The 21,835-nt window shown below is 42.9% G+C and overlaps 1 protein-coding gene across 1 annotated transcript in view; it reads right to left on the bottom strand.

The window, feature by feature from the left end:
• Positions 1-21,835, bottom strand: part of GARRE1 (granule associated Rac and RHOG effector 1) — a 50,107-nt gene that overhangs the window by 16,484 nt on the left and 11,788 nt on the right. Inside the window, exons 2-7 of the mRNA XM_082437866.1 lie at positions 12,664-12,873; positions 7,376-7,516; positions 7,064-7,159; positions 6,778-6,939; positions 4,373-4,531; positions 1,400-1,497 (exon numbers count right to left, since the gene is read on the bottom strand). Of these exons, the coding sequence (XP_082293992.1) occupies positions 1,400-1,497; positions 4,373-4,531; positions 6,778-6,939; positions 7,064-7,159; positions 7,376-7,516; positions 12,664-12,873 (866 nt within the window). The remainder of the gene's footprint in view (positions 1-1,399; positions 1,498-4,372; positions 4,532-6,777; positions 6,940-7,063; positions 7,160-7,375; positions 7,517-12,663; positions 12,874-21,835) is intronic.

The following is a 21,835-nucleotide window of genomic DNA, read 5'->3' on the forward strand; positions in this document are numbered from 1 at the left end:
GGAACTAAGATCTCACAAGGCGCATGGTGCAGCCAAAAAAAACAAAAAAACAAAAAAACCCCCACACAATTACTGTTTGACAGGAATGAAGATATGTATATAAATTAACATTATGCATTATGCCATATTAATAATCAAATTTAGAAATTTGGGGAAGAAACTCATAAAAGGGAGATTTGGGGACATGAAGTAAACTGCCAACCCTTACTTGATATATATCAACAAATTCTAAAACTTTCGGCAGAATCTCCACTGGACCCCTCCTCACATTTCAAGAAGAAATGATTTAAATACAATTCGAATGTATTACCCAGCTACCACTTTAGTCCACATGGGCACCAATAGTGCCACTGTTCCTTACTAACTCTATCTCTTCCTACCTAAATGCTTTACACATTTTCTATATAGTTAAATATTCATTCTGATCATAATTTTAATAGCAAAAGTCTTCCAATATAGGCTTAATTTTTCTTGTTTACTAGTAAAGCTGTGATGCCGATCCTTCAGCTGCATCTGTGTGCACATCACATGGATAAATCCCTAGAGGTGGAACTGCTGAGGTCATTGCCCTTATTTTAGGCATCTGACAAATGAAACTGCCCTCCAGAAAGGCTGTGTGATTTATTCAACAACATCTGTGCCTGTTTTTGTACAGCTTGGCCCAAATCTAGTACTGTTATTCTAAAACAATTCAACAATATGATGGGCAAAATGACACTGTATTGTTTTTCTACTTTGCCTTCCTTTCTTTGGTAGGTGAGGTTACACATGTTCTTCATCTCTTTGTTGACCATGTCTCTTCTGATTTACCTGTCCATGTGCCTTGCCCATTTCTTAGTGATCTGTAGGAGTTTTTGTTTGAATAGATTAAGAAGAACACTTTATTATAAGTTTACAAATATAATCAAATAATTAAAAATAAGAACAGCTCAGTCTGCCTCCAGATTTGCAGTGACACTGGGTGTGTACTGACATGAGCTCCAGATCAGCAGGGTTGTTGTTGGAAGGAGAAGAAATGGAAGAAGAGAAGAAATTCTATGTTCTGTACTCAGCTTTCAAGAAATGCTGGGTGACTTAGAGAAAATGATATATACTCTGTTCAAAAGCTGTGGACTCAGTAACACAAAAAGATAATATTGCTCATTATGACCCATGAGTATATAACATTTTAGATGCATTACTGGTCAATGAGACTATTTTTCAGACATCTTGGCTTCCTTATCGTGTACCGATAATCATGACACAGGCATTAACATACCTCCACTGACCACAAACCCGCACAAGTAGTAAGACCTGTTGTGTGAGCCAGCGTAGGTTTGTCCAAAACAATGCAATCTTTCCAAAGATGTGCAAACATCAATCAGAGCTTAGGCTTGTGTTAATGTAAGAGTCACGTTACCATGTGGATGGGACTTGAACCACAATTCTGGAGCCTTCTAAACTGATTTGCGGGGCATAGGCTTCTTTATTTTCAATCTGCGCCGTATCAACTACCACCTAACAGAGAAACAAAAACAAAAATCAGCTTTCAGAGAGGAAAACGGATCATAAACAAATCAAATGCATGAGCCTATCAATGCTAGTGACTCTGGTAAGAACTATTCCCCAGCAAGACAGATATGCAGAGGCCAGTCAGGAGCCCCATGGAGACAAAAGCAAGTAATAAAGATGACTGAAAACAGTAATACTTCAATAAACAGAAACACATTCGAGGTGCAGGAGGTAGCGAACTCTACAATCATTTTCAGTACTTCTTCCAAATTGTAAATATGTTAATTAGGAATTCCTTTGTTTCTTTTGTTTCATTCCTAAGTATTTTTTCACTTTATGCACTTGAAAGAAGTAAAAATGTGAAAGAAGTAAAAATGTCATTAAAAATCAAACCAATGCTTTAGAAAAGCCTATCTGTAATGACTGAATCCAAGCCAGAAGTGGACGAAGCTTTTTGTAAAGACCATTTTATCCTCAACCATCAATAAAAACAAAATTACTTCAGGAAAAATGAAGAACCAACCCTTTTCTCAATGATTTCCTCTTATTTGGAGAAGAGTCTTTATTTTTTATTTTCCATATTTTTTGGTCACGCCGTGCAGCTTTCGGGGCCTCAGTTCCCTGACTAGGGACTGAATCCAGGCCACAGCAGTGAAAGCACGGAGTCCTAACCACTAGACAACCAGGGAACTCCCTGGAGGAGTCTTTACTACTACACAGATGATACAGTATGCTTTGTAATTTAAAGAGTCTGACAAAGTGATGAATATATTTTCAAATAACTAAAAGAATTTTAAGAAAATAATCATAAAACACTTTAAAACCAAATCTGTAACATTTCAGAAAAGGCAAAGTCATGCAGAGTTGCTTATTAGGATTCCAAATTCAGCCTCTAATGGAGTTGATTTCCATGGCTGCAAAGAGAGTTCTCACAGCTGGTCTGCAATGTCCTTTGGAAAAGACTTCCTGTCCAAGTAATAGCCATTGTTGGAACAGGCAGGTGTTTCCTCTCTCCTCCCATCCCCAGAACAATAATCTAAAGGTTCTTTATCAGTCACAAACAAAGGTGCCCTGGGATCAAGGCAGAGGGAATTAGGAAGAAGTTTTTGCTCTCTGAATAACATGGGACTTTTTTTTAAACGATGTTTTCTCCAAGTAACCTTTGGGGGACTTCCCTGGTGGTCCAGTGGTTAAGACTCTGTGCTTCCAATGCAGGGGGCCTGGGTTCAATCTCTGGTCAGGGAACTAGATCCCACATGCATGCTGCAACTAAGAGTCTGCATGTCACAACTAAGGATCCCGCATGTGGCAACTAAGATCTGGCACAGCCAAATAAATAAATAAATAAATATTTTAAAAACTAAGCTAAAATCTTTAAAAAAAAAAAAAAAAAGCCGGGGCTTCCCTGGTGGCGCAGTGGTTGAGAATCTGCCTGCCAATGCAGGGGACACGGGTTCGAGCCCTGGTCTGGGAAGATCCCACATGCCGTGGAGCAACTAGGCCTGTGAGCCACAATTACTGGGCCTGCGTGTCTGGAGCCTGTGCTCCGCAACAAGAGAGGCCGCGATAATGAGAGGCCTGCACACCGCGATGAGGAGTGGCCCCCGCTCACCGCAACTAGAGAAAGCCCTGGCACAGAAACGAAAACCCAACACAGCTAAAAATAAATAAATAAATTAAAAAAAAAGAAAAAAAAGAAAGAGAGTCTTAGCTACAAAGAAAACAGGGTTTGAATAATTAAAAAAAAAAACCTTTGGGTCCTCCTGCCTTATTTTACACACTCCTTTCTGGAGAGCTTATTGCCATGGTTCTCCTAGTTTCAGCTAAAATGGTCTTTGGGAATATGGATCAATCTACTAAAAAGGCAGTGGGGCTCCTCCACACTTCAGCAGGGGGTCTCCAGTTTACTCTTTTTCTTAGGGGTTCCTATACTAAGGAACAGATCTTAAGGGAAACGTAACTCACCACTGTGGACAGGCCCCCACCTGGCCCTCTACAAGGCAGTACCACCCTGAGCTGGGCCACCTGAGCACGCACTCACACCAAACAAAAGGACTGCATCCTCCCAACAGCTCCTTTTATGAATAAAGTAGGAATTAGAGTAAGAAACAGTTCTTTAATTTTCTAAATCTCTAATTAGCTTCCTTTAATCTCTGAAATGCTATAACTCTTCAAAAAGCAGTCACTTAATTCTAGAAAGTGGGATAAGAACATAAGGTATACGGGTCAAAGGTACCTAACAAAAACCTAGATGTTGATTTCCTGACTCCACCCAACTTTGGCAAAAGTTATTCTTCTCACAAGAGGTGAAAAGACCAAACTTACCTGAGTTGATGTTGTTATTTTATTGCATAAACAGAGAACTGGTATACAAAGTGACTGGATGGGGGCACTACTTATACCATTGCAAGAGGTGATATTTGAGCTGACATCAGGAAAATGAGAACGAGTGAGTCACATGAAGATCTGAGAGGAGTATTCTCAGGAAAAAGGAGCATCAGGGGCAAAGGCCTGAGACAGGAAGAAGCTTCGTGTGTTTGAGCAACAGAAAGACATCCACTGTGGCTCCAGAGTAGTCAGGCCAGGTGAAGGGTCCTATCAAATCGTTACTAATGTAATGGTTTCCTTAAAATCAGGAAAGCCTGAGACATCATTTTGCAACTAGGTCCCCTGCTAATACATATTATCAATCTATTAAAGAAAAAAAAAGACTTTTTAATGCTGTTCTTCCTTTACCTTTTCTATCTGGTCTAAAACCTGCAGCAAGCAAAGCACTTTTTAAATTCTCCAATGTTTTCGCACATGTGCCCACACCACATCCTCACATGCCTGAAACGTCCTTCTCTATTCTCTCCCCCATCCATCACACGTGCTCACTCACCAGTCCAGCTTGGCCAAACAGCAGCTGCACGGCGGTCTTGCAGGCACCCCGCCATGTGGATGGGCACACCTGGTTCAGGACTTCAGTCACAGGAAAATCGTCCCTGGGTGTGATTCCATTATAGCAGCCTGCCTCCTTGATCAGCTGTAACATTGTATGCTACAGATTGATAAAAAGAGAGTTCGCACCTCAAAATAAAGCCATACCAGGTTCTAAGACTTGTAGAAATGCATTTACAGGTACACAATAGTCCTCAAGAGAAGACCATTTTACATACTCCCATATCATGTCATTTTAATTTCTTAAGTAATTATCGTTAATTACCTTCAAAGATTTTCTCAACCCTGTAGCGTGACCGGCTAGATATGAATACATGTGCGTTAATATACATATGTGATTTCTATTCTAGCACAAAATATAGCATCATTTAGCAATGTGCTAATGCAAACTGGTTGAGGAATTTTGAAATTCTGAATCCCTCTGAATAAGGAAACAAAATCATCTGGTAAAAGTAAATACCAATGAAAACCTCATCTTTATTTTGGATGAACAAGTGGTCAGGTATGCAGACTCTGGAAACAGACTGTATAAGCTCCAATTCCAGTCTACAACTTTGTAGCTGTGTGGCCTTGGACCTTAGTTCCTCTATCTGTCAAATGGGGAAAAGGGCAGTACCCACTTCGTGGGTGAGCATTAACTGAGACAATGCATGGGAAGCATTTGACACAATGCCTGGCACACATGATGCTCTGCAAATGGTCCTAATTACTTCAGTATTATGACAAGATTTCTCCTCTTATTTAACTTATGAAAGTCCACTGAAACATTAATCATAAACAGCATTTTATAGTGTACTTTCAAAACCCTGTATTTTACACATTTTAAACAAAATTATGAATAAAACTAACTTGGCAAATGTCTCATTAAAAAAGTCACCCTAGGAGCTTCTGATTTGGTGAACACATGGAGGTGCTGGGACAGCGGTGCCTGGAGAGAACATGGAACCTCCAAGCCCCTTCCCCATGCCTTGCCCTAGGCATCTCTTCCATCTGGCTGTTCCTGAGTTACGTCCTCTCATAATAAACTGGTGATCCGGAACTCTCCCAACAAGTTGGGGTTCACAGCATCAATGTACTCAGATCAAGATACTGTAAGGAGAGTATGCTGTGGCAGACGTAGCACATTACTGAAGAAGTTCATTTATGGCCGTATAACTATAAAATGGTCACAGTCACTGCCTTAAATGCCAAAGTTTCCTTGGACCCTCTCCACACACTTCCTGGATCCCCCAGCCTCTCTTCTGGCTCCAGCGACCATCTGCCTCTGAGGACCCTGGCCCTGATCCCACTTCGGGGCTCCAGACCCATACATCCAACTGCCTGCTGAACAGCTCCACTTGGACATTTCAAAAGCAACCTTAAAATCACGTCCAAAAATATATTTTATGACGACTATCCCCGAGCCTCAATAAACAGCACCAAAGCAGCTGTCCAAGCCAGAAACGTGGGCCTCATCTCCTTTCCCCTCCCTCTCACAGCCAATTAATCGCTGAGTCCTGCTTATTATAACTTCTAGATCGCTCTTGGATGCGTCCACTCGCCTCCCATTATCACTGGATGGGGCTACGGCCAAAACCCTTCACTGCTGCTCCCCTCCCAGCCACAGGCCATCCTGAAGTCAGGGGGATCTTTCCGAAATGCAAACCTCATTACACGACCTGTCTTGGTGGGATGCCAGCCACCTGGGGATGGAGTCCAGCCCTCACACTGGGGGCTTTCTGGACTCTCCGGGCTGCTTTTCCAGCCTTGGCTCCTACCATGTCTCCCCTTGTTCTAGACGGTGGCCCTCAGGTCTGACTACATATTAGAATCCCCTGGACAACTTTTACAAAATACCAGAGCCCAAGCCTTACTTCAGGACAATTAAGTCCGAATCTCATTAGTGACTGTCCTGGACGGCCAAGGGGCCCCCAGCTACAGCTCTGAGGAAGATCTTCAGCTCTTGGGGTGGGCTCTCACTTCCTGGCCATCTCACAGCCTCAGCCCCACCCCCATACTTATTATTCAGGTCTTTCTCTGCTTAAAGTCCTCTTCTCAAGAGTCACATCTCTTAATCCTCCAGGTGAGGCCCCCTCATTCTGTGTTCCTATCACAACCTAGTGGGCTGTCAAATCTCCTAGCCTGGCACTAATGGATGCTCAATAAAGACCTACCAAATGGAGAAAAAAAAAAAAAAAAAGTCACCCTAGTCTGCTTTTACACACCAGTTTACTGAGGAAGGTCAATGCCTCCTGTCTTCACTTAAGTTTTGCTTTTTAGTCTAGATTCTTTACAAGCCCTCAGGTTTCCTTAAGAACTCTATTTTCAAGTTCACACCCAGGTTGCTGGAACCCCAAGGAAAGCTACCGTCTTAAGTTTCAGATTGTCGGCGGCCGACTCGTTGAAGGAGACACCCTTCAGGAAGTTCGATCCTATCTGCACAGGGACGGTGGGAAGCTCACACTGCATGGGTTGTGGCGGGGTCTGCCTCCGCCCTGTCTGCTGTGCTTCTGCCTCGCTGCAGCAGCCCTGGAAAAGGGTTGGATAGGAGAGGAGAGGTGACCCACAGCTCACCTCTCAAGACATCTGCCTCATGTGGATGGCATGAATGCCATACCACAGCTCCCAGGAGCTACCAGAAAGAAAAGCGTACCTGCAAACTGGCTTCAATCACCTTTGGATTCAGGTGGAAACCGGCTTTCATTGCATATTCACAGTGACCTAAGCTTTCCAGAGCTATTTTATATGCCTGCAAAGAAATTGTTTTCAAGAATCAAGATTACATAGCAGATTATAAACTGATTAGGTTCAATGAAAACAGAAATTTAAAATTTCTATAGTTATTAAAAGACATGAAGCAAACTACCATCTTATTACTCTTTCCAATTGGTTCAGCATCACGACTTTAACTCCCTCCCTTGTTTTCATCCCTTAGATATTAATGTGCCAGTTCTGAAAAACGTACTTGCAGAGCACTGTCAATCTTTATGTTCAGTTCTTTTAGCTGGTGCTCAGGAATTGCTGCACTTTGAGAACAGAAGAGCTGTTGAACTTCAATTCCTGCCAGGCGGCCATCACAGCCTCTTTCTCTTAGTCTAGATGTTGCCTGCAACAGAAATGGTGACTGGTAGGTAAAAGAGGATGTTACAGATACTAGCAAAATTAAAAAACCAGAAAACAACAATAGTAAAGCAAGAAACTATCTAAGAATTAGATATAAACCAGACATTCCGGATCGTCTGTATTACGAAGTGAGCAAGCAGCCAGAAGTTCTGAAAGACTGAATCAAGCATTGAAGAGAAAGCAAACCTGACAATAGAACTACCTTATTTAAGAAACCCCTGGGAATTCCCTGGCGGTCCAGTGGTTAGGACTCTGCACTCTCACTCCTGAGGGCCTGGATTCAATCCCTGGTCAGGGAACTAAGATCCTACAAACCACGCGGTATGACCAAAAAAAAGAAACCCTGGAAAAAAGACTTACCTATCTGTTATTTATTTTATATCTATATTACATATAAATTACATACACATTAAAAATATTCACATTTTAAATTTCCCTGCTTTAAAAAGACAGATACCCTAGTATATTGGCCTTTGGAGTTTCCAGAATTAAACAATATATATATGGTTGGGTGGTCCTATACACCAAAGTAAAAAACCTCACCAATAGGAAAAGAATAGGAAAAAACATACACTGTAACATTAAAGGAAAAACAGAACTTTTGAAATCTGCACAGAAAAATGAAATACTTATTGTTTAGTCACTAAATATGTTTATGAAGAGTACATAAGAAAAACAAGAAGAAATTTATCTGTGTCTTGTGATGAAATGTTATCTATACATATGGGTCAGGACTAGAGAATACAGAAAAATATATACTTGATTTACTAGATGGAAGGAAGGATTCAGGATGAACTGTCTTTCAATTTTTCAATGTCTATTTTTATTGCAATAACATTTGTGCAACAAATAACATTTTTTAACAGTTAATTTTTGTTCTTCTAGGCCAAGGCAGGAGTTGTAATATTTACCAAAATTGCAGGACTAAAGGAAATTAACTAGCAGCTATAATGCCATACATTTCCAAAGCTCCACAAATTCTGTATGAATACCAACCATTCCCTGAACCCTAACAGTCTCACAGTTTAAAACCATTTGACTCTCTTTCTAGAACTCTTCCATTTAGTCAAATACGTAGCCCACAAGGTCTTATGTTAGATGTCTCTGGATAGACAGTGGAGCACAAAACCTGGTCCCTACCATCTTGGAGCTGACAGCTTCATGGGTCGAAAAGGCAAACAAATAAAACATTTAAAAAATATAAAATGGAGAAAAACATCCCAAGGGAAACAGAGAACTGTAACAGGGAGCGCCCGAGAAACTGAGAAATCATCATTTAGGCTGAGTTTAAGGCAGAGGAGGCAGTCAACAGAAGTGTGGGGTGGGGGTAGGACAGGCAGAGATGTCAGCAAAGGAACTAGAACCCAGTGAGCAGGGGAGAGTGGCCACAGATGAGGCTGGTGAGGAGGCAGGGGCCAGACTATGTGGGACTAGGCAGGTCATGGGGATGGGTCCACACTTTACCCTAAGGAAATGGAGAGACATGAAGGACGGCAAGACAGAAAGGGGAGAAGCAAGTCCAGCCACTGAAGCTGTCAGGGGAGAGTAATGATTCCCTGAACTAGGTTAGTGATAGTGGACACAGAAAGAAAGGGACAGATTTGCAGTCATATTTTGGAGGTAGGATCTGCAGGGCTTTCTTATGGATTGGATGTAGATGTGACAGAAAAACTGGAGGATAAATCTCAGGTTCCTTGCACAAAGGACCCAGTGTGGGATGGCACTACATGCTAGCACAGGGAAGATTTGAGGAGGAACAGTGTGTGCAGAAAGGCTAAGGGCTGAGCCATCTGAAGACCTGAGGAGGGCAGCAGCTGAATATAGGGGCCTGAGCCCACGGGGGAAGCGAACCGGGCACACACATTTGTGTGCTTGTGGCCCCAGCCCACAAGCAGTTTTTAAAGTTCCAAGACTAGATGAAGACCCTCTAGGGGAGAGGGCACGTAGAACTCAGCCTTGAGAAACTCATATTCATAAGTTATGTTGAAGAGAAGCTAACAAAGTGGATGGAGAGGCTAGCCCAAGAGCTAAGAGGGTACCTAAGAACACCTGGTTCTCCCCAAGGAGAGAGGATTTCCAGGGCTCATGTCGCTGTGAGCTGCTGAATGGAGTCATCGGGATCCTTGCGTTTCTGCCAATTATTTTTGGCAACATGGAAGGCACCAGTGACCTTGACAAGACAAGGCACGTTCTTGTGTAGGAGTGGAAGCCAGATTTTAGTGAACTGAATGATACCGTTTATATAAAGTTTCATATTGTGCAAAACAATATATTTATGGATACATACATATAGAATAAAAATATAAAAATATGCATAGGAATCACAAACTCCAAAATCAAAAGAGGTTATCTCTAGAGAGAAAGGAATATGAATAAGATAGTGGAGAAGTACAAAGGGAACTCAAGTGCATTTGTAATAATATTTTCCTGTTAAAAATAAAAGGTATGAGGGCTTCCCTGGTGGCGCAGTGGTTAAGAATCTGCCTGCCAATGCAGGGGACACGGGTTCGAGCCCTGGTCCGGGAAGATCCCACATGCCACGGAGCAACCAAACCCGTGCACCACAACTACTGAGCCTGCGCCCTAGAGCCTGCGAGCCACAACTACTGAGCCTGCGAGCCACAACTACTGAAGCCTGCGTGCCTAGAGCCTGTGCTCCGCAACAAGAGAAGCCACCGCAATGAGAGGCCCGTGCACCGCAACGAAGAGTAGCTCCCGCTCGCTGCAACTAGAGAAAGCCCGCACGCAGCAATGAAGACCCAATGCAGCCAAATAAATAATAAAATAAATGAATTTTAAAAAAAAAGTTAAAAATAAATAAACAAATAAAAGGTATGAGGACTTCCCTGGTGATGCAGTGGTCAAGAATCCACCTGGCCAATGGAGGGGACACGGGTTTGAGCTCTGTTCGAGGAAGATCTCACATGCCGCGGAGCAACTAACCCCATGCGTCACAATTACTGAGCCTGCGCACCTAGAGCCTGTGCTCCACAAGAGAAGCCACCACAATGAGAAGCCCCCGCTTGCCGCAACTAGAGAAAGCACACGTGTAGCAACAAAGACCCAACGCAGCCATAAATAAATAAATAAATAAATAAATAAATAAATAAATAAATAAATAAATACAAACAAATAAATAAAATTATAAAAAGATAAAAGGTATGAAGCAAATGGGCAAAAAGTGAAGATTCGCTTGACAAAGCTAAAAGGAATATAGATGGGTATGTATGACATTTTCTATATGCTTAAAATATTTCATAATAATAATAATCTTTTTTAGAGTGAATTAAAGGTGAAGTGAACAATTCTTTCAAGAAGTTGGCTATAAAAAGAGCAGAGAAACAGGGCAGGGCAGGGAGGATTTTTATTTGTAAGCATATTTGTGTACAGGTGGGAGCATGCCGAGGAGGAGAGAAAACACAGGGTCCCACCAAAGAAGCCCTGAGGTTGGGGGCAGGGTGAGGATAGGCAGACCCTGGACAGAAGGAGAGGGTACCTCCTCTGCTGGAATGAAGAGGAAGGAAGAGAAGAGGGTCTGAATGGGGGGAGGGGTGTCATTTGGGCGGACATGAAAAACAGGGGCTGCTGCCAGGTAGATTCTATTTTCTCAGTGTGTGTGGAGTAGGGTCACTGGTTGGAAGCAAAGTAAGGAAGGCAGAAAGGCCTGGGCACACAGAAGTGGGTGAAGGGAAAGGTCAAGGCGAGGTAGTCAAAGGAGCACCAGGAGGCCTCACTTGGGCTGGATTCTCAGCACGAATGATGCCAACAGGTGGAGTAGAGAAGACCTTGAGTCAGGTATGAAGGGTGTGAATGTGAGCTGCATGATCAGGAGGTTGCAGCCAGGAGGGCCCATAGCGTTGTAAGATGAGAAGATAAAGGTGTGGACCCCACTGCCCGGCCACATGCAATGAAGTCAAGAGGTCCCACTCCCACCTTCAACCCCCAATTAGCATTTCAGGGCTGCTCTGATAAACACCAAGAAAGCAAAGGAGAGTTTTTAACATGAAAGAGACCAAAACAAACAAGCAAACAGGAAAAAGAAATTGAAAAGAAATAACAATGCAGTTGAACAGCATAAAACTGAAGTAAGAAAATGAGAGAACATACAATGTTAAAATGTTGAAAAATCATGTTTAAAAATTTGATTAAAGGAGATCTCTAAAACAAAATGAAATAGTTTGCCAATTTAATTGACGAATGATTCAAACTAAATTCAAACGAAATGTTATATAATATAAAGTCTCTTTTACTCTGTGAAATGGAACAGTAAGTCCTAGTTAAAGTCCCGTCTTGGAAGGCTTTTATTCTGCCCTTGGAAACAAAGGAGTATTAAAATGCCAACAAGGGGTTTCCCTGGTGGCGCAGTGGTTAAGAATCCGCCTGCCAATGCAGGGGACACAGGTTCGAGCCCTGGTCCGGGAAGATCCCACATGCCGCAGAGCAACTAAGCCCATGCGCCACAACTACTGAGCCTGTGCTCTAGAGCTCGCGAGCCACAACTACCGAAGCCCACAAGCCACAACTACTGAAGCCCGCGCACCTAGAGCCCGTGCTCTGTAACAAGAGAAGCCCCCGCACCACAAGGAAGAGTAGCCCCAGCTCGCTGCAACTAGAGAAAGCCCACGCGCAGCAACCAAAACCCAACGCAGCCAAAAATAATAAATAAATAAAATAAATAAATTTATTAAAAAATAAAATGCCAACAAGAAATGTGTCATTGCCTACTACATCCCCACCTAGCTACCTGGCTGACCCCTTACCCTCCATATACCCTCCAGCCTCTTCTCCCTAGTCCCTCTTCCTAGAAGCTCTGCTGCACTTCTTGTCGGATGCCAGGCCCTTCCCCTGGGCTCCTGCACACCTCCATCACGGCCCCTCAAACCTGTTTTTGTAAGACTTTTCTCCTAGGAGGCTGTGAGTAGAGGCTACTACCTCAGGGCCTGCACATGCCTGGCATGAAGTGGGCATTTACAAAGACATTCACTGTTAAATGAATGAACAAGCTAATGACAGCAGTTGAAAACTCACACTTCTACATAAAATGGCTTTTTTAAGAACCAACAGGTAAAGGCCCTCTGGAGCCTCTCCTATCTGAACAAAGGGCACCAATCTCCCCAAAGTCAGGGTTACCTCAGCAGCCCCCCGCCAGGACCGCACAGCTTCCTCCAGTTCTGGTGTGTGGCCCATGCCAGATAAGCCACCGCCACTGCTGCTGTTCTTTTTTTCTGGCACAACCACCTCGGCAAAGCAAGAGTGAGCCACTGGCTGGACCTTCTGTAACGCCTGGGTCAGAAACTGGAAATGGACCTGCACCACTGTCAAGAAGCATCGCCCCAACACCTGTGAAAACAAGAGAGCCAGGGATTTTAAGGCTGTGGGTTGCTACTGCATGACCGCAATCAATTCTCAACTATCAATTTGAGTAGAGGTAACAATTAACTGGAAATCTGAAATCATATGAAGTTAAAAAGTCACCATGCTTTAGAAGGATCTGCCTTTGTTCTCACGTTTGGACCTGGGTGGCCTGATACCTAGAAATCAAGATGTTTCAACCAAATAGCAAGCCCCAAGGTTCGAATGGGCCTTCCCACTTCCCATCTAGCCTCCCTCCACTCCTGTTCTCCACTCGCCTCATCTGGACTCTGGCTCACACCAACCCTGGTTGTCTTTGAGCTCCTGCTGAACCACAGCAACCCACAATTCCAATTCTGTCCACACAGTATTCAGAGGGCAGAGTAAAAGCCAGGTGATTAAAAATCCAAAAGGTCAGTTTGACTATAAGAAGACATTCCATTGGAAATGGAATCCAAAGATACAGGTTATTTTGGTAACAGTGTATTAACATAGTTATTACATAGTTATTAACATAGCTGTATGTCATATTTCCAGTCTTACAAAACAAAGCTCACAGACCTGTCTTCTAGGAGTCAACAAAACATACTGTTAAGTCCATTTGTCAGAACAGTAGAAACCCACTCACCTGATACGTATTAGTTGGTTGGTTGATGCAGTAGTCCGTTAAAGTAGAAAATTCATTAAAAAAACTACCATATACATGCTATGTTAATATATACTATTAACATGTAATTATAATATATGTACTAAAAATATACTACATACCATAAACATTTTAAGATACAAATGTGCCTTTATCTGCCAACCTCTGGCATTGGCTAAAGCTGTTCTCTGACATTACTTGTCGTTCCCCATTTGCTTTCTTGTGTTAACTCCAGCTACAAGGTGTTCTCTATGATTTCCTACTTCTTTTTTCTTTAAAAGACAGCAAGAATTTGCTGCTTGCAAAGCAACTTGAGCAGACACTTTCCAGATTATTGACATGTCCCCCTAATCTTTTACAGTTGTTTTAGTCATACAAAATTCAACAACAGTAACAACAAAACCTTTTTGTAACTCCTTTATCATGTTCCATAACATTCAAAACATTTTTAATGGAAGGTATTTCATTGGCCTATACAGTGGATTACTTACTAACAAAAAATTACTTATTTTATTGAGTTTGTAATCCAACTGGAGCATAGCTGAGAGGGCCCACTAGCTGCCAGCTCTCAGGGCGCTGCCTTGGGGAGGTGGTGAAGGTTTCCATTGCCTTTTACAAGGAACTAAAATCCAACCCCACTGCCCACACTTTGGCCCAGTCCTGTTCCTTGGAGAAGCCAAAAATAAGACTCAACCTTGGACCTATCACCTCCCAGCACACATTTCAGATGCTGCCCTTTTCCACCCCCACTGGGCAGAGCTCTTCTTCCTGGAGAAAGAGAGTCAGGCAAGCTCCCAGTGGTGACACTTACTCCCTCTGAATTATTTTCCCCTGTGGAAATCACCAGGACAAAACTAAAGCAAACACACAAAACTCACACCAAAGCATCCTCCTTCTATAGGGAACCATCAGAAATACAGGCTGAATTCCCACTCAAACAAACCTTCTGGGTCTCCACTCACATCTCCCTCAAAGCTCCACCCCATCAAAGATGGGGCAGAGTGAGCCACACAGAATAAGCAGACCTAGCAACCTAGGAACTTGTGCCACAAACAGAAAAAAGAGTATTTAATTAGCATTGTACATAATATCAGCCAGCCTGAACGAAACACTCAGCATGTACTTCACCTGTGCTAAAGATTTCACATTGATTATCTCATTTAATCCTAGGAACAACCATATGAGGTCATTTCCATTTCACAAACAATAAGACTAAGGCACAGAAAGGTTATGAAACTTTGTCAAGGGGACACAACTAGATGTGGCAGAGGGGTCACTTGACTCAAGTGTCTATGCCCTTAGCCATTGTGCCCCCCTGCCTTCAACAGGCTCTACACACGTGAAGACAGCTGTGGGCTGGCAGCACTGAGACCAGACACAGGACAGCAGCTCAACCTTAACTGGCTTTGGCCAGAATGATATGGTGTCCTGACGCTCCACAGAGAGCAAACCCAGGAGGAGAAGTGAAGCTGGGTCCTCAGGCACACAAACTCTTCCTCCTCCTCCTTCCTTAGCCTCTTGGCAGGCTGTGGCTGAGGGAGGAGGAGGGAGAAGTGGAGATGCCATGTGCCATTTGCTCTAGGCTCACATTCTTTCAGCTTTTGACAGATACAACTGAGTCATTCAATCTTTCAACAGATGTGTAATTTGTGAATGCCTGATATGTACAAAGCACAAAAAAGCCAGAAGATACTATAAGAAAGACAGCGAACAAGTCACTGTCCTTGTTAGGGTTACCTTCTAATGGTGGGGAACAGTTAAGTAGATATGCAAAGTCAGGGGCTACTGGAGAATGAACACTAAGGAGTGAGGTGGGAAGGAAAAGGCTCTCTGAGGAAAAGACCAAGGGAACAGATGGAGTAACCCCTCTCCCTTCTAAAGGAAAATTCTGAGAAAGGCCTCTGAAGGCCTGATGCAGGGTCCTGGGCCCAGAACAGGACATTCTCTGATAATGCTGGTCGATGCTAGGCTGGGGGTTGGGGAGGGTCCTCTTGTTGTCAAGGGCAGAATGGTGGAAGGAGGATGCTTCTGTTGCAGGGGTAAATGGGGGGAGAGATGGTGGACAGTTTTAAAAGGCAGACATTCGGAATATTGTCTCCACCACTTATTACATGCTTGACCTTGGATGAGTCATTTAATATAAATTTCTTCCGTGTACAGAAGAAATGATGCGAACAAGAGCTCAGCATTTCCCTCCCCCACCCATGAGGTATGTAGCACAAATATGGGTTGTGACAAAATATTTGTGTTGTAAACAATTCATTAAAAGCCAATCAAACCAATGGTTACACCCTGGAGCTTGGAAAAGCTTTTTTATTTATTTATTTTTTGACTGTGCCACGTGGCATACAGGATCTTAGTTCCCCAACTAGGGATCGAACCCGTGCCCCCTGCAGTGGATGCATGGAGTCTTAACCACTGGACCAACAAGGAAGTCCCTGGAAAAGCTATTTAAAAAATATCTATTCTACAAGTTTACCTAAACTAACAGACGTATAAACACCACCTTTTCCAGATAGAGGACAAAGCTCAATCTCCAGCCTGCCTCTGCCCCCCTTTTCTCTACAATATCTCCTGTCTTAGCCCAGCTTCCCTCCTGTAACAGACTCTATCCTCTCCATCACAGGGATGAGCCAGTCCTTGGGGTCTTCCTGAGAAACCTGGAAAGAAATAGAGACTCTAAAGTTATGAATTTGGAAGCATGTGACCCAAGGGCTGAGGACAGCTACTTTCTCTTTCACAGGGAGAACGTTTCCTGGACTGCAGGATCCAGTGAAGCTGCAGAACAGATGTGGCAAGCTGGTGGACAAATGAGTGGAGTGGTCAAAGAGAGAGACATTTTAAATGTCAATGAGTTTAAACTGTCAGTGGAGCTATAGAGTTCCACGTCTATCAACCTGGAACTTCCAGAGTTCCAGCTATCATTTACTGAGTGCTTAACCCATACCAAGCACTTGACGTGCAGTGAAGTGACTCAGGGGGGTGATAGCAATTCATCCATTTTATAGATGACAACACCGAAGCTTAGAGAAAGAAAGAACCTTGCTCCAGTGTCAAGCAGGTAATAAGTGGTGCAGTACAGATCTGATGCCAAGTCTGTCTGACTCCAAAAACTGTGTTCTAACCATCAGGCTATGCTATCTTCATATGACAAGATCCAGGATGTAGTCACGACAGTGACTAAGGATACCAAGAAGGGGAGAGGAACCCTGTGCAGGAACCCTGATGTCTCCCATACAGTGTCAGGCCCCAGTGTCAGCCCAGTTCCCTGGGCTGGAAACGGAGACTGAGAGGCATGGCTCAGTCTTCTCTAACTGTGGGAAAGGGGCTGCGACAAGAGTAAAAAGTGGGGTAGCCTGTGGCACTTCAGGGTGGCGTGAGTCTCAAAGTTCATGATCTGCACAGCAGACTGCTAAGACTGGCTGCAAACAGCAATGATAAACTGGGAGAGGACACACAGGGCTTGGGAAAAGAAGCAGCTTCTCTTACCTCTAGAGGAATTCCAAACCCCAAAACATCTGTTCAGGCCTTCAGCACATCAGTCCCATTCAACAGTTATGAAGAAAGCAATCAGATTTAATCTTACCCTTGGTGTTTGTATTAGTAAAAAAAAAATCCATTCATCCAAAGGCATCCCAAGTTGATGGAATCTGGGGCAATAAGAGGCTGTTATCAGACTTGCATTAAGAGAAACATTTTGGTGTGACTTCAATTCCTCATAAAGGCCCAATTCCTGAACACAGACAATAAGCGACCTTGCCACTTCTGCCTCCAAATATCCATGGAGCATTCTGGATTACTATAAACAGCCATTGAGGATCTACTGAAATGAAACCTTGTTTTCTGGGAATCCCTGATGGCAGAGGAAAAGGGTACACGTTCACTTTCCCATTCCCCTATAAACGTACCACATGTGCTGCTAAGGGGGTTATGTTCATGGATATAACCAGGAAACCTTTTCTTTTTGGTGATTTTTATATTTTATTAATTAAAGCCAATTTTAGTTTAAGGTCATCCTATTTTGAACCCTAAAAGAACACTCTTTCTACACCACCATAGTCAACTCTACCTTCCTAGAATATTTTCACAATTTTAGTTACTCCTCTTCTAGGGCCAGGGCCTGACTCAGCCCTTACTATATCCGCACGTGCTGAAATCACGAAGTGCCCAACTGCACCCCATCTGCCACACACCTTGTGATTTTCACATCAATATACACAATGTCTAAGTTCATTTTTTGCTCACCCTCACTGAACAATTCGTCTTTCTCACATCCCTGCAGAGTGAAGAACAAGTAAAAGTGTCACATATACCATACTGTCAAACATTTCCAGGGGTTCTAGCATTTACTTCTGATCAGTTTAAAAGTCGAGAATGAATGAAATGAAGTTGATCCGGATTGGCTGCTTTTATTAGAAATTCCAAACTCATTCAGTCATTTCTCTCTCTTCAAAACTTACTTGTACCTTAAACATTACAGTTGGTTCCACGTGTTCCCAATCTTTTATTCTTATGATAATTCCAGAGTTATTACATAATGACCTAACCAACAGACCAGAATGTGATACAAAGACCTAAATGTGTCTCCAGAGAAATACAGAATGCAGTAGACCATGCCTGGACTATGGAAAGTACCTTATGGAGATTAAATTATGGCATAAAAATGTAAAAAACAAGCTTACTGAAACTAACATGTATAGTCTGACCTAAAAACTGATTAACAGTGAGTGCTTAAATATTAAAAAAAAAAAGCAACTAACAGCAATAAAAAAAGCAACTAACAAAACAATAATCTCTTTGCAGTCAGTATTAACCTAGAGCACAAAGAAGCTGCCATGCTATGTACAGAAGAAAGAACTAGTGAGGAGAGAAAGCTAACACATCCCCAAGGGTAGATGAGCCAACACCAAATGTTAATCATTCGGACAAGATTACATTCTGCCCCTAGACATGCTGCTTTACTGCTGGTAAAAATATCAACAGACACAGTTTCTGAACTCCTACTTCATGGCCCAAACACTGTGGTGCATAAAACCTTTTATACCAGTAATACATATTCATTGCAAATAAATTACGGGGAAAAGATCAGCTAAATAAAGAAATAAACAGTATCAAATATTACTAAATAGCTATAACCACTGATTACATGTTTCTGATACAGCCTACATTTGTACCCGTAGATATCTTTTTGTAAAACTAGATCATGTTGTATGCTATTTTATAGCCTGCTTTCCAAAATAAAATATATCAAAAATTTATTACATGCAACACACATAGGAAGTTATTTATTTATTTATTTATTTATCACTGCACTGCTCGGCTTGCAAGATCTTAGTTCTCCATACAGGGATCTAAACCTGTGCCCCTTCAGTGGAAGCACAGAGTCCTAACAACTGGACTGCCAGGGAATTCCCAGGAAGTTGTATATTTCAGCTACATTGCTATCAATGGTAGTAACTAACAGGATAACTATAAACTATCATCCAGGACATGAAAAAGTGAAAGGCCAGTGAGGGGAACTAAGTCTATGGTAGACAAAGGAGGAATGGTTGTTATTGTTCAATAGGTACAGAGTTTCAGTTTGGGAAGATGAAAAAGTTCTGCAGATGGCTAGTGGCTGATGGTTGCAAAAAATATGAACATACTTAATGCCACTGAACTGTACACTTACATATAGTTAAGATGGCAAAATTTATGTTATGTATAATTTACCACACACACAAAAAAGTACAAGTGCTTCTAGTCACCCCCTCTGCTACCATTCTATTCCAAGCTACAATCATCTCTTGCTTGGATTACTATAACAGCCTCTTAACGGACCTTCCTGCTTCCTTTCAATTAGGATTAGTTTTATCTACACATTACAACAACGACAACAACAACAACAACAAATGCAGTGGTTTAAATAAGAGCAACGTTTACTTCTTTCTAAGGTAAAAATAAATCTAGGGTTAGGCAGTCCAGAGTTGGCATGGAGGCTCCCGGGTATCACAAGGAGCCCAGTTCCCATCTTTCTGGTCTTCATCCTCACACAAGGCTTACATACTGGAACTACCTCATAGTTCTAAATGTTTAAATGACCTTTAGCCATTCTGCCTGCATTCTAGATAGTAAAAAACTGGGGGGGGAGTGGGGAAGAAGGTAGCACCCTTTTTCCCTCTAAAGAAACTTCCCAGCAGTCTCATCCAAAACCTCTAGTTACATCTTCATGAACCAAAACTTAATTCAAGTGACCACTCCTAGCTGTAAGGGAAGCTGGGAAGTATAGTCTCTTCTCCATGCATAATATTCCTGAAAAAACAAAAACAAACAAACAAAAAACCCTCCAGAGTTTTTGTTGTTGTTGTTTTCTGGCTGCGCCATGGCAGCTTGTGCGATCTCAGTTCCCCGACCAGGGACTGAACCCAGGGCCCCGGCAGTGAAAGCACCAAGTCCTAACCACTGGACCGCCAGGGAATTCCCCAGAGTTTTGTTATTAAGGAAGAAGGTGACACTAGATATTGGGAGGCAACTAGCAGAGTCTCCTCTCTCCCCTAGAGGCTACTTTCCACACAGGAAGTCTTATAAAACAAAAGTCAGATTATTTCACTCCCCTGCTCAAAGTCTTCCAATGGCTTTCCATTACAATCAGAAGAAAATCCAAACTCCTCATGTGTCCTACAATACCTTACATGATCTGGCCCCTGACTAGGCTCTGAACTTATTATTTCCTATCCCACCTCTCTCTACTCTTGCCACACCGACCTTCTTGCTATTCCTCAAAAACTGTGAGCACAGCTCCGGTCTCAAGTTTTTGCACCAGCCAGTTCCCACTACCTCAGGGTTTCTCAACAGCACGACTACTGACACTGGGGGCCAGAGGCTTCTCTGTCGTGGAGGGCGGTCCTATGCAGCGCAGGATGTTGTCAGCAGCATCCCTGCTCTCTGCTCACCAGATTCCAGCAGCACTGGTTGGGAGATGCAGCCACCACAACCCCTCAGATCATACTGTTTTGAATAAAATGTCATATCCTTACTGGTAAACAGACAAACAAAAAACAAAAATTAAAATTAAAAAACAGTAGCGGAGCTTCCGTGGTGGCGCAGTGGTTGAGGGTCTGCCTGCCAATGCAGGGCACGCGGGTTCGCGCCCTGGTCTGGGAGGATCCCATATGCTGCGGAGCAACTGGGCCCGTGAGCCACAACTACTGAGCCTGCGCGTCTGGAGCCTGTGCCCCGCAACAAGAGAGGCCGCGACGGTGAAAGGCCCACGCACCGCGATGAAGAGTGGCCCCGCTTGCCGCAACTAGAGAAAGCCCTCGCACAGAAGCAAGGACCCAGCACAGCCAAAAATAAATAAATAAATAAAATGCTGGCTTAACTCCTAGAGAGTTTCATTATAAAAAACAACAACAATAACAACAACAAAACCAAAAAAAAAAACAGTAGAGAAATCTCTTCCTCCTAGGGTGACTTTTGAGCTGCAAAAGAGCTGCAATAGCGCTCAAATGTGGCAGTCGACAGGAGCTTTTGAGTATCCAGGCATCTGTTTTGCTGCAGGACTAAAACATAACCTGAAGGACTACAAGGAAGAGATATATCAAGACTCTACCTTCTCCAAATCAATTTGAATTAAAAATCAGAAATCTAAGAGCTTTGTGCTCCTGCAAACTTTTGCTTTTCATGATCTGGGGTCTGAGTCTTGTCACCTAATGTTCTAGACTTCATGCAGAAACACCATCTGGCCATGGGTGTTTATGTGCGGGGTAGGGGGGATGGGATATTGGTCAGAGGCAGAAAGAGAAACTGAGATCCTAAAAGATGATAAAAATTGTCCCCTAAATACATAGTGAGTCACTGAATTTCTGATTCCCTAACATGCAAGTCCAGCATCTTTTACTCTATCGTGCCTCCTCCTTCAAATCACTGCAGGTCCTCTGGTGTAACACTCGAGTTCTTCTAAATGAGTAAGATTCCTCTCACTCTAGCCCTAGCATGAAAAAAAAAATGCCATTTTTCTGACAATCAAAGAAACTTCCAGACATTGCCAAGTGTCCCCTGAGGGACAGCCCACCCTGACCCCATTTGCAAATGAACCACTACCTTACCTGGAGCATCCTTTCCCCTGGAATTGTACAGCTATCGCTTGACAGGCATTGCTCAAATGTCCCATCCTCAGAGAGGCCTTCTTCTAACTCTCATTCTTCATCATTCTTTATTTCTCTTCATAGCACCTCTCACTACCTGACATTATGTTTGTATGTGCCATTTATTTTTTCTCTGTTTCCCTACCTAGGAGTTGAGTTGGATGTGGACAGGGTCTTT

The sequence above is a fragment of the Balaenoptera physalus genome (assembly GCF_965194825.1).
Source record: "Balaenoptera physalus genome assembly, chromosome: 19".
Taxonomy (NCBI): Eukaryota; Metazoa; Chordata; class Mammalia; order Artiodactyla; family Balaenopteridae; genus Balaenoptera; species Balaenoptera physalus.